The 12,166-nt window shown below is 36.6% G+C and overlaps 2 protein-coding genes across 2 annotated transcripts in view; both read right to left on the bottom strand.

The window, feature by feature from the left end:
- LOC104819895 overlaps positions 1-3,691 on the bottom strand; it is a 4,453-nt gene extending 762 nt beyond the window's left edge. Inside the window, exons 1-9 of the mRNA XM_010550185.1 lie at positions 3,168-3,691; positions 2,562-2,653; positions 2,197-2,299; positions 1,571-1,782; positions 1,316-1,447; positions 984-1,103; positions 680-802; positions 344-564; positions 8-50 (exon numbers count right to left, since the gene is read on the bottom strand). Coding sequence (XP_010548487.1) covers positions 8-50; positions 344-564; positions 680-802; positions 984-1,103; positions 1,316-1,447; positions 1,571-1,782; positions 2,197-2,299; positions 2,562-2,653; positions 3,168-3,315 — 1,194 coding nt within the window. The 5' untranslated portion in view covers positions 3,316-3,691. The remainder of the gene's footprint in view (positions 1-7; positions 51-343; positions 565-679; positions 803-983; positions 1,104-1,315; positions 1,448-1,570; positions 1,783-2,196; positions 2,300-2,561; positions 2,654-3,167) is intronic.
- A 4,026-nt stretch (positions 3,692-7,717) lies between these two features.
- Positions 7,718-11,316, bottom strand: LOC104819894 (IQ domain-containing protein IQM1). The gene is made up of 9 exons (XM_010550184.2): positions 10,974-11,316; positions 9,832-10,414; positions 9,619-9,733; positions 9,421-9,486; positions 9,182-9,270; positions 8,998-9,085; positions 8,664-8,894; positions 8,445-8,546; positions 7,718-8,339 (listed from the first exon to the last, which is right to left on the bottom strand). The coding sequence occupies exons 2-9, from the start codon at positions 10,347-10,349 to the stop codon at positions 7,929-7,931; spliced, it is 1,620 nt and encodes a 539-aa protein (XP_010548486.1). The 5' UTR covers positions 10,350-10,414; positions 10,974-11,316; the 3' UTR covers positions 7,718-7,928.
- Between the last annotated feature and the right edge of the window lie 850 nt (positions 11,317-12,166).

Here is a 12,166-nt window from a genome sequence, read left to right as displayed (position 1 = left end):
GAAAGAGTATGGTGAGGAAGTGGTCCTTAAATATCACTTTTGTCTTCTCACTGCAAAGAAGAACACAAAGGGTTGAACACAATGAGAATACAAAGCGAGGGGGTGTAACACAAATTGTCACCCAAATATTCTATTTCGCTTTGTCCATTCTAAATACATAGTCGTCCACAACATGATGAAGGTTTTCTTGTATCAATTACACATCAAGATCCAACCAACAATTGGATTTAAATTTCTTGGGTGAATCATGAGTTAGTCAAGATTTAGATCTGGAGTCGATATTTTCCTTTTTTTTGAGTTAAAGAGTGTGCAAAGAGCAAATGCAGAAAGAGCTATTCGGTACCTCTCAGTGAGTGGTCGTGTTGTGTTTGAAAATGAAGCCACTGAATCCGAACCGGGATTCTTCCCCTCAGGTAAAACGGATTGACGAGGTTCACCAATCTCGTCACTGCTGCTGCAAGAATCGGCAAAAACAGCGGCACTTGAAGTTGGTTCAGATATTGTCCAGCAAATATTCTCCATCAAGCTGTTCTGTGTAATTTGTCTTATTGGATTTTGACATGTCTGAAAAAACATCCGAAAATTGGAACAAGAACGGCTTTAGGAACTATCTGGAACATGTTATATTATTTCATGTGAAATCCAACCTCAGGGATGAAAAATAATATTATTTACTTACCTGCATATGGAGACTGCGTCGCTTTCTAACCCCCTTTTTAGCAATATTTACAATCTCTTCCCGTTCTTGTTTTGATTTACTTAATTTGAGAGCATTCCGAGGGTTATCTTCCTCACGAATTCTCTGCAAATTTTTAAAAGATAGACCATAAGAACCAATGCTCGTATCATTTAAGATGAAAGAAGGCGGTGAGAATATATAGAGGGAGACCAACATATGATAGAAACAATATGTAAAAGATGAAATCGAACATGAAAGGCATCGCCCAACAGAAAATCCCACATAAGAAAGAACAACGATGTACCTCCTCTGAAGAGCCATTTTGAAGGTTTTCAAGCATCAGTTCTAAATGCCTGGCTAAATCAGGCGATATGTGAACAAGCCTCTGCATACGACTCTCCACCGATTTCAGAATCCATAGAGGCTGATGTAAACCATATAAGCAAACAAATTTTAGTTTTTTTTTTCGATTTAACCAGTGCAAAACGTACACAAGGCAATGGAGTTGTAGCCATCAACATCAACATTTCGGGGAATCAAGAAGAAATTAGCATCAAACTCTTCGCATGTTCACAGAGAAATTCCATAACATGAGAGGTATATCTTTTGGAGAGCATGACAGAAAGAAGCACTCACTGAGACAACAGTGTTCACATGCCCGAGATATCTCCCAACAGAGGCACCTTCACACACCACGAGACTCGCACCGGAACCAATAAACCAAGAATTAACAGGCTTTGCACCTTGATCTTCAGCAACCCTCAATACCTAAACAAAAGAGGTTCTTTTTGTTTAGGGAATCGTATTTAAGATATCTCATCATGGCAGTCGGTTGGAGACACCCATTGAGATGACGGAAAGAATAAGAATTACTAGTTTGATGAAACTCACCTTATTGCGGAGATCATCTGAAATGTCTGAATCCACATACACAAAATGCTGAGATAGAGCCAAGTAAAGTTCTGATGTGCCAAAATGTACACCTTGGTCGATTGTACCCGAATGACAAACAATTTCAGGTCCAAGAAATCGGCTCAATCCATCCACATTTGCATTGTTTTGTCCCACTTTCTTGACACTATAAAGAGATTCACTCATCCGGACTACAAAAAAAAAGATGAAATACAGGCTCTCAGTCTCAGCTATCAGTATCAGATGCAGCAAAAGTGAAAAATCTATTTGAAAATGTCTACAATTTACCTATTCCAGACAGTATCACCATCATGAGTAATTTTAACTGACAATGGAATAAAAACAGTTCCGAGTTTTGCAATACCACGTAAAGGAAAAGCAATACAACCACATAAGTTCACAACGCTAAGCTACGCAATTATCACTGGGCACTGATCTAAACAAATGTTGAAGGAACCGATAGAAAGTCTGCAAGTTCATGAAGTGTGAACAAAACTTTCTCAACTTTGATTATATATCATCGAGTCAGCACCAACAGAAAATAAAAAAGAACATCATATCAGGAAATCATTAAGCCTACAATTTAGAACGCACTCGAAACGTACCATCTCTTTTGACACTATCAACAAACCATGCAATTGTGACAATGAAGAGACCATTTCTTGGCCCGTGCTTCAGTGCATGCTCATACTTACGTCCACCGAAGCTGTAATAATGTTGTTAAGAATCCTCGAAACATGGCGACAAGAACATCAAATACTTGTGTATCTCAATTGAGATACATACAAATATAAGTATGCGTGTGCATGTACAAACACACATACACATATACATATATAGATATATATTACATATATCTACACTGTATATGTTTATAATTCGAGGATAAAGCTTGATTAAGGTAGAGCGCCATAACTGAGTAACCATATGGTACTAAACACAATAAAACCCACATAAATGGAAAGGATATCTGAACAACCAAATGGGTACATTGCGGGTGAAGGTGAGGACTGTACTGGCCACCGAGTCTCTCCGTGGCTTCCTTGACTTGCTTTCTCGCATCTATAACAGAAACAAGAGAAATGGTCTAAGTTCGGGACACATCATACTTCAAACTAATTATTCAAAGGCACAAGGAAAGTAGTAACCATACGTATATAGTGGACAAGATTCAAGATACGGAATACAACAGTGTAAAAGACGATCAACGTCGCCCCAAGGCTGATATTAGCTCAATGTACATTAGCAAACAACCCGCTCATGTATAAACAAAATCTCTGAAATCTCTTGCCATGTAACAGTTCATGATCAAGCTTTTTTTATTGTGTAGAAACAAAGAACCAACTTAGTATCATGTCAAAAACTAAATTTCAAGTCATCTCATAAGCACCCTCTCCCAGTGACGCAGCTTTCTTCACTGCAAATGCAAAGCCAACATGAACAACAACGACGACAACAGCACGTAGATCCCAAACCAAGAAATCTAAGAACGAATGAATCCTAAGAAAACTTTGAACTATACAAGAACCTAATTACATTGGAATCTAAACAGACACATATATATACATGCTTTTACCTCTGGATAAACCAGTGACGCATATAATCAGACCAGAGAATGGTCCATTGGATTGAGACATGGGAACTGGTGAAGATGGTAAACCAGGAAACAGGTTCGAACAACCCTTGGTCTGGATCAGACCAACGCTTCTTCTGAGAGCACCCATTTCTCAGATGTGTCTGAACAGTGAAACCTAGTACCACTTCCCCATATAAAGAACTTCTCGATCCTTAATTCAAAACAGGGAATCATTGCAGAAGGACCAAAACCCAGATAGCAAAGAAATCTAAAGGAACACTTTCTCGGAAAAAGATGTGAAAAAAGAAACGAAATTGTGAGGGGGCAATTTCAACAACAAAAGATGATTTTTAGGTTTTTGTGAACCAGGAAAGAGGGGAAGTTTCGTAATCTCGGTCGGGGTGTGGAAAAAGATGGATACTTTTAAGGTGTGGGAGCTTTATCAGGAATTTGCTTTAATGGCGTGTTCCAAAGAGAGTGATGACAGTGCCCACCAATCTTTTTGAAGTTGCGAGAGGAGAGCGAGGAACAATCCAAATTTCAAACGTGGAGACCCTCATCTTTCTTATGCGTTAATACCAGGTCGGCGCCCAAGCCCAACAGTTTAATGGGCTTGAGCCTATTATTTGAATAATCATTTAATTTATATTTTCTAACAATCAATATATCGATAAATAAAAATGATTTTATTTGAAATACGATTTGTTTCGGATCAATTTGGTTATTCCGGTTATTTACCGAATCCACCACCCCTATAAAAAACCCTTGGAAAAGTCCCATTTCGATCAACCAAATCATCAGGCTTTAACCGAACCATTGACTTTACCTAGATCATTTGCAATACCCTGATTCTCGAATGAACTATTTAATTTATTTTCGGAATTAAATTTCGGAAGTAAAAGAAGGTAGATCAAGTCTAAAAAGTAAGATAATTGACATAAATATAAAATCAAAGGACAAACGAGATTAAAACACGTCGAAAACGTTGAAAAACAAAGAAAAAATTATCTAGACCAGTCGGTTTATAGGTAGACCGATCGGTCCAGAGTCAAAACAGAGAAAAAGTTGACTTTCTTCCGATGTCGGCCGCGATTTTCTCGCAACATATCGACTCCACGAACGAACGACCGCCACCCAGGCGAAGTGGGCGACATCCTCTGGCCCTCATACCCTCTCCCTAGTCCCTATGGCAGAGCTAGACGTCGTTTTAACCAACTCGAACAGAGCAAGATGGTCATTCTGCAACCCAGAAACTAGTTTTTGAAAAGAGAGGAAAAAAGAGAGATTCAGGGAGAATTGAGGCAAAAAAGGCTCACAAATTCGAAGAGGGCCACCCCTAGTAGGTTCTTGGAAAGTGTCACGACCTGAGACGACCCGTAGAACGCACACGTGCTCGGCCAAAATCACACAACACTTAAATCCAAGGTGAGTGGTTTTGAGTTGAGTTTGGGAGATTCAATTCTCATGTCGAATGGTGTAGATTAGTGTTTCTACAAGGATTTAGGATCTAGGGATGTTAAATAATGAGTGGATAGCAATCAGAATCGAAATTGGATCAAAATCTGGTAAAAAATGGCGAAAATCGAGCAAGAACTTGCAGGGAAGACGAAGTCCAGGTCCCAGACCGATTGGTTAGTGCGAACCAAGGAGGAATTATCAAAAAATGTGTAGATTGGTCGGTCTATCTAGACAGACCGACCGGTCCAGGCGAAAAACGAAACTACCGAAATGGTTGCACCGTTCGATCCACGTAGTGAACCGAACGAACTGGTTGCGATTCCAAAATGAGGTGGACTAAGCTGAAAGATCACAAAAAACGTAACATAAAACGAACACTTTTAACGAATCAAACTAGAACAATAGATAAGGTATAAATGGAGTAAACGATAAAATAAATGAGTTAAATGAATATAGAAAATGTGGAAATACATATATAGAAAATGAATTATAAGTCGATGTGAGTATGATGGATAAACTCAAGAGAGAATCCAAGGAATGTTAATGTAGGAATAAAAGATAAATGATTGTGGATATGCATGTGTTTAAATGGTTGACGGACTCTATACTTAATACCGGTTGACAGCGTGAGTCAGTACTAAGTACGGAGCAAAAGAGATGGCATATCCAGTATCGGTTGATGAATTGAGTCAGTACTGGCAGATTGTGTGGATATTCTATAAAGTACCGGTTGACAAGGTGCAGTCAGTACTATTATAGTAATATGTGGTGGAACCAGTACCGGTAGACGAATTGAGTCAGTACTGGTGTTTTTTGTGGATGCTCCTACAACAGTATCGGTTGACGAAGTGAAATGAGTATTGTTATAGGAATGTTTAGCGAAGCCAATACCGGTTGAAGGCGTGGAGTCATACTGGTAGATCTGTGTGATAGTCTCTGTAATAGTACCGTTTGATGAAGTGGAGTCAGTACTATTACAGAGAATCAGAGTTGAATCTGGTACCGGTAGATGATTTGAATCAGTACTAGATGATATCGATAATGCACAGAATAATAATTGGAATTAATGAATTATAATGGACCGTTGCATAAAATTAAAAATGGATAAGTGAAAATAGGGAAATTTTTGTATAAAGATATTAGTTGACACCATTCTTCATGAGAACGGGCTCTTTGAACGCAACCCGAGTTGCTCACTAAGCGATATATTTAGCCCTCCGTTGTTGAATTTTTCAGATCCCGAGGAACACGAGTATCAACACGGTTGACGACTACCGAGACTTTACCACATGTACGGGGTTTTGGACTATGGTTTGGATTGGGGACAGTGATCACATACTTTCATTGTTTTTAAATTATCTTTCGGACATGTATTAATACCAAGCTTTTGTAATAATTGTGTTTTTCCGCTGCGTATGTTGAAGTTTAAAATGTTTAAAAATCTCGTGTTTTATGTTATATGCCAGTTGTGTATTTTGTCTATGTGTCGCATCCTGGTTACGGAATTCAGGATTCAGGCGTCACGCCATTGATCGAGATATTCCCGTAGACAACGATAAATATACTCGGAAAATGTCCTTGGTAGATTGTAGAAATTTTTATCATGTTATGGGTAGCTGTATAAATCCTATAGATATAGAGAGCGATAAATAGATCGATTTTGCTATTGTTCATGAGGATAGATAGCTATCTCGCTTTTGATTTCCGTTTTGACTTCTGGTTCTCACTTTCTGAACACTTTTCTTTGAGTATTTGTTCAAATACCAATAAAGATCTAAATTTGATAACATGTAAAGCCTCTCATATTTTAATTGTTTGCTTAAAGTTTCGTACCCATTTCGCGCTATTCATAAGTATTCTAGATCTTGTTAGGCATTGTTTTACACATTTGATATTTGAACAAGTAATTGTGTGTAAGTTGGAACCAAAAGAGTAAAAATATGAAACATTTGCATCCACTTCAAAAAAAAAAGTAAAGAATTCAGTCATGCTACACTGATCGAATTATCCAAGGACTTGCGCCGAGCTTACTCTAATTCTAGTTAATCCGCAATTGAACATGACGAAAGTCTCGGACGGAGCTGGAAGATTGCCCTATATCTAGGAGTGTCAAAGGAGCCGTCTCGGATCGTTTTTGGCTTGGCTCATTTGGCTCGGATTGTTTTGGGCTCAACTAGCCAAACTCGTTTTCTAACGAGCCAAAAAAACCTCGACTCAGATTGCTAACCAGTTTTCAGAGTTGAACGACCCAGTTCGTTGAATTAGAGATATATAATATTTTTTATTCATATTTATTTCGAATTTAATGATAAATTAAAATAAACATATAAAAAATATATAAAATTTCAATACCATAAACTATATAAGAAAAGTGTTGATCGGAATTTTAGAAGATAGAAATAACAATTCAATATGGTCCAATAAAAAAACATGTTAATATGATAATAACAACAAAATATATCTCAATAATATGTGTATATTTATACTCTAATTTTTATTTAATATTTTGTATTATCACCATCACAATAATTGAGAGATTTAAAATATCACATGACTAATTTTTTGTGTTATTTTAGAGTTTTTTATATTATAATATATGATATATAAATTAATAAATAAAAGTAATATGTTTAATTTTTTTTAAAAAAATCCAGTTCATTGGACTCACCAACTCGTCGAGCTAGTTTGTTACGATCACGAACTTAATGAACTGGCTCGCCAGACTCGTTTTTAAATTAACCGAAAAAATCATAACTCAACTCACTCATTTTTTGGCGAGTTACGAGTTGGTTCGCGAATCGGACTCGTTTTGATACCCCTACCTATATCCCTTCAACTCAACCGGAATCAACATTTCAGTCTTGTATTTGTTTAGCTTTTATCCAAACTGTTCAACCAATCTCAAGAGTTCTGTTTTTAAAAAAAAATTAGAATAAACTTATGTTTTCTTGAAAATAAATGACAAAATCACTCACTTGAAAATCATTGCAAATTACCAATATTCATTTTTCTTATTCTATTTTTTTTTTTATTATTGTTGTTGTTTTGGCTTCACAACTCTAACAAAGAACAAAAGAAACAACGCGTACAAATGAAAAGAAAAAAAAAAGAGAGAGAAGGGGACCTTCCACGGGATTTGAATCAAAGAAGAAAGAAACGTGTGAAGTTACAGACTCTTCTAACCTAAAAATTGTTTTGCGTATATGAGCTGATTTCCTCACCATGCCACTTTAACTTGGCCAACAAGTAACTGAACCCACCAAAACCATTTCGCAGTTCTTGCTGAGCAACTCAAGAATGCCCTTAACAGCTTACCCTAACCCTAGGGCTCGGAATTCCCATGTACGCAAGCCGAGGAGAGACCCGAACTTTAGGGCTAGGCCTCGGAGACGGGATTGGAGCACAAGGTGTCAGTCGGCCCGAAACTGGAGAAACCCTCGGCGAGAGATTCACTTGTTCAAGCGCTTGAGACTGCAACTCCATTGGATAATCTCTAACACACCCAATTCTCGGTCCGACACCGCTTGTCCATTTACAGGACAACCTCTTCGCATGTTCGAACGCAGCTACTTCTTTCTCTTCTGCTTCTTTGTTGTCTGAAGCAGCGGTTTCCGGATGCACTTCGGTTTCTGAGACCTCCTTTGTCTCCTCGGGTTTTGATTCATCATCGGTTGATTTGAATGATGACGAGTATTCCTCGTTCACTGAACACCTCTGAAACCAGATACAGATATTATGAGTACACTCTTCAGATGTCAAGAGCAAGAAGAAGAATCTCGGCAGCCGAATGTTTTGCTAAGTTTAATCAGGATTTATTACCTTAACATTGGTGAGATCCACGTTGTTCTCTTCAAGAAAACATATGAACTCCTTGAAATTATCCTCTGTCGGGAGGTAATGGCCGCTGTATGGCCAAATAGCCTGAGGAAAACGTAACGGTAAGATCTTTAGTTCTAGAGGTCAGCAGATTTCTACCGCAAAATCACCAAAATGAAAAAATCTTTTATCGGAAACGAAAAAGAAAACTGATATAATTACCTCAAGAATCCCGTCATGGGCGACCAATCTTCCTGCAGCGGTTGTGGCACCTCCAGATAAGAAACTCGAGTGCTGAAAAACGCCTTTCTTCTTCTGCCCCACGTACAAAGCTCTGGAAGTGCTAAGTACAAAGATCCATTTCGTATCCTCTGTTGTATCGATCAGAATCCCGCTTTTCTTGTACATGAGTAACCCGTTTTCCACAATTACTTCATAACCCTCTCTCTCGTTCTGCAGATTGAAGAATAAAACCGTTACTGAGTAACATAAAACCGATGAGTATTGCTAGATTGATTCCATGTCTCTGTGGTTAAAACTCTGGTGTGAAACTCACTGGTCCGAGATATTTGATGCACTGTTTTTGAAGAACGGTTCTCGGGTGGTGCTCAAGATTAACATCTTTGCCGTCACCTATGTCCAACCTGCAGTTTCGGAAAGATGGACATAATGTTCAGTAAAAAAACTGGGCCGTAAGAGATGTAAGGAGCATACGAGATTAATGTTGTTTTCCGTTATACCAGTAGAAGAATGGTTGTGTGCTTTTGGTCACTGACCATACGTCGTAATAAAAGTGTAAGTTGTGGCCATAACGGTGTCGTGGATCAATCTGTAAGGTATAGGAAAAGAGCTTAGAAATCAAAATACAAATCCCAAAACAGCCTAGACAGGTTATATGACTGACTGTTCACCGAGATTTCTAAGAGAATACAAGGGAGCAGTTTTTGTTGAATGTCAAGATTCTGATCAAGGCACTTACAGCTTCAAGCCAATGCTGAAGAGCTAATTTCTGAGCTTTTTCATCTTTTGACAAGCCCTTACCGACCTAAAAAACCAAACAAGAATAAGATCCATGTCAGTTTTCATAGAGATAAGATGCAGTTCTGCTGATACACAGTAAACTTTCTGGGCAATCATCAGAAAAAACAAAAACTTCTTGTGCTTAAGGATGGTTCACCTTAGCAGCTCGGTTCTTAGCACGTGCCCACTTTGAAACCGCAGTTTCATGTTTCTCAATGTCGAAGAAGGAGACTGAGCTCAAATTTAGAGTTGCAGCATCTAGAGTCTTCCACCTTCAAAGTGTATTTGGAAATTCAAGAATCAGTGTCTAACTTTTCAAGCACATAACCGCAAACACAGAGAGAAAAAAAGATGATATAGAGACACGTACCAGAGCTCTTCAACCACAACAGCACAATCTGCTAAGTTCCTTCTCGTCCGGTAACTCTTGTAAACCTTTTGCAACTTAGTTGCAGCAGCATCAAGTTCAGTAACCGGTCTTGGAGAGAAGAACACCACAGGTCCAGGGAGAGTAACCGTGGGTTTTGTTATTTGGATTCTTTCACATGTTCTTCCGTTCAAATCATTAGAAGCTGATCTCTTTGTGTTGACCACTTCTTCTTCTTCTTCTTCTTCATCTGCCCCGTTGACTGATTCAGCTTTTGACTCTTCAGATTTTCCCCAGGTTTTGAAACTCAACGACCGCTCCATTGATGAACCACCTGGATCAAGCTCCGGAAAATTCTCGACCATACCTGCCTTGAAACTGTTGCTTCTTGATCTCAAACCTCCATCTCTCACTTTAAAGCTAAGGGACCTGACTGGTTTCTTGATACCGAGAAAATAGTTCTTCAAGTTATTCAAGATGTCCTTCCAAGCGGGTAAGAGCAGCGAAAGAGACAGACCCATTTCCTGACCAGAAGCAACAGGACAAGAACCTCAACTTGTCCCAACAAACACAATAAACAAAGCTCCTGCAACACATTTAATCCAAAGATACATCAACGTTGACCCCTTGAATTCCGCATAAATTAATCAACGTTTTCATTTATTATATTTTCTGGTCAGAGGTTACTGTCATCGAGAACCAATTAATGGCAGCAAAGGAACAAGTCATACCTAATCAAAAGCACTGGACTTTGATCCAAAATCTTGTAGAAGAAAAAAAGGGGAAACCACGGCAAAGAATTCTTGTCTACCCTTTTCTCAAAGCTAGAATTTTTTTGTTGTTTAGTTTTTTTTCCTGGAGCTGGAAATCAAAAAGGTTCCAAATTTGACCACTCCGAAAGTGAAACAAAAAATCTACGGAAATAGATATTTACTATATCCAGAAAAAAAAAAAAGAGAAAACAACTCATTCAGAGATTTTAACGAACACCTTAAGGTACATGACAAAAAGAGTTCGTTGATTGAACTTCTGGGCAAACGGCATATCAAGAGCCAATTAAAGGTTCGAAATTTGAGTGATTTAGCCATTAACGTGATCTTGTAACAGAACCCAAAAGAGACAGAAGACAGAACAAACTGACATACCTTAAATTTTTTGCAGAACGGTTAGAAAAAGATTATTTTTCGTTTTTTCTTTCCCTCTTTGCTTTCCTCTAGAGATAAAAACCTAACAAGGTATATGACTACCAAATTGAAGAGCCCTCTGCATACATACATACATATATATATATGGTGGTGTATATATACAGTGGGCAGTTGACGACTATGAAGAGTACAAAATGATGAAAAAAAAATCAAAGAGGTTTACTGAAGATTCAAAGATGGTGTGTTTCTAAAAAAGGTTTGTAGTATTTTAGATTAAAATGGGAGAAGAAATGGATGCCAGAAGACAAGGACTTTGGAACCCATTGTTGATGGAGGCTGGAGAAGGCAAGTTCATGGAAGTTATTGCGAAAAGGACAATTGCCAGTCTGCCTCCTTGTTTTCATATTTTTAGTTTTATTTTTCAATTAAGAAAAAAAATCTACTATAAATTACTTAATTTTATGTGAAATAAATATTTAAATTTGAAATTTTAATAATTTATATTTTAAATATTAAAATATTTTAAATTGATCATTCAAATATTAAAATCTTTCAAATTCATATCTTAATTTACAGAATCGATGACAATTTATAACATCAATTTGCTTTTTAAATTAAAAATTCTCGTCAAGGTCAGATTTGAGAACTACAGTTGATTAGATATCAATTTAAAATATTTTATAATTTGAGATATCAAATTAAAATATTTTATATTTAAAATATTAATTAGTTCAAATTAAAATTTTAAATATATATTTGATATATTTTATAATTTGAGTATTTATATAATAAAAAAACAAGAATGATTTATGTAACATTTTTTGTATTTTTTTTCTAAAATAAAATCACAAAAATAGTTTGTAGGATTGATAATTATATAATAACGTATATTATCATATTATGGTTTAGAACTTTAACATTTTTCTCAGATTTTAGTAATTAAAATTGAGTTTTTGCATATGTTTAAAATTAATACATTTCATTTAAATTAATTCTTTACAATAAATATATAAACTAATATTTTATCAAATTAATTCACAAAAATATATAAAATAACTATTTTTTATATATAGTTCTTGATATTATATAATAGTACAATTTTTTTAGATTTAAATTTTTTTGGTCAAATTTTAATAGACTAAATTTAATCTTCGTGGATAAATTTTGCTATAAATTAATATGTTAATTTAAAT

Source organism: Tarenaya hassleriana, unplaced genomic scaffold (genome assembly GCF_000463585.1).
Source record: "Tarenaya hassleriana unplaced genomic scaffold, ASM46358v1 Cleome3, whole genome shotgun sequence".
In the NCBI taxonomy this organism is placed as follows: Eukaryota; Viridiplantae; Streptophyta; class Magnoliopsida; order Brassicales; family Cleomaceae; genus Tarenaya; species Tarenaya hassleriana.
Note: the sequence above shows the minus strand (reverse complement) of the source record. Positions and strands in the feature narration are given on the sequence as shown.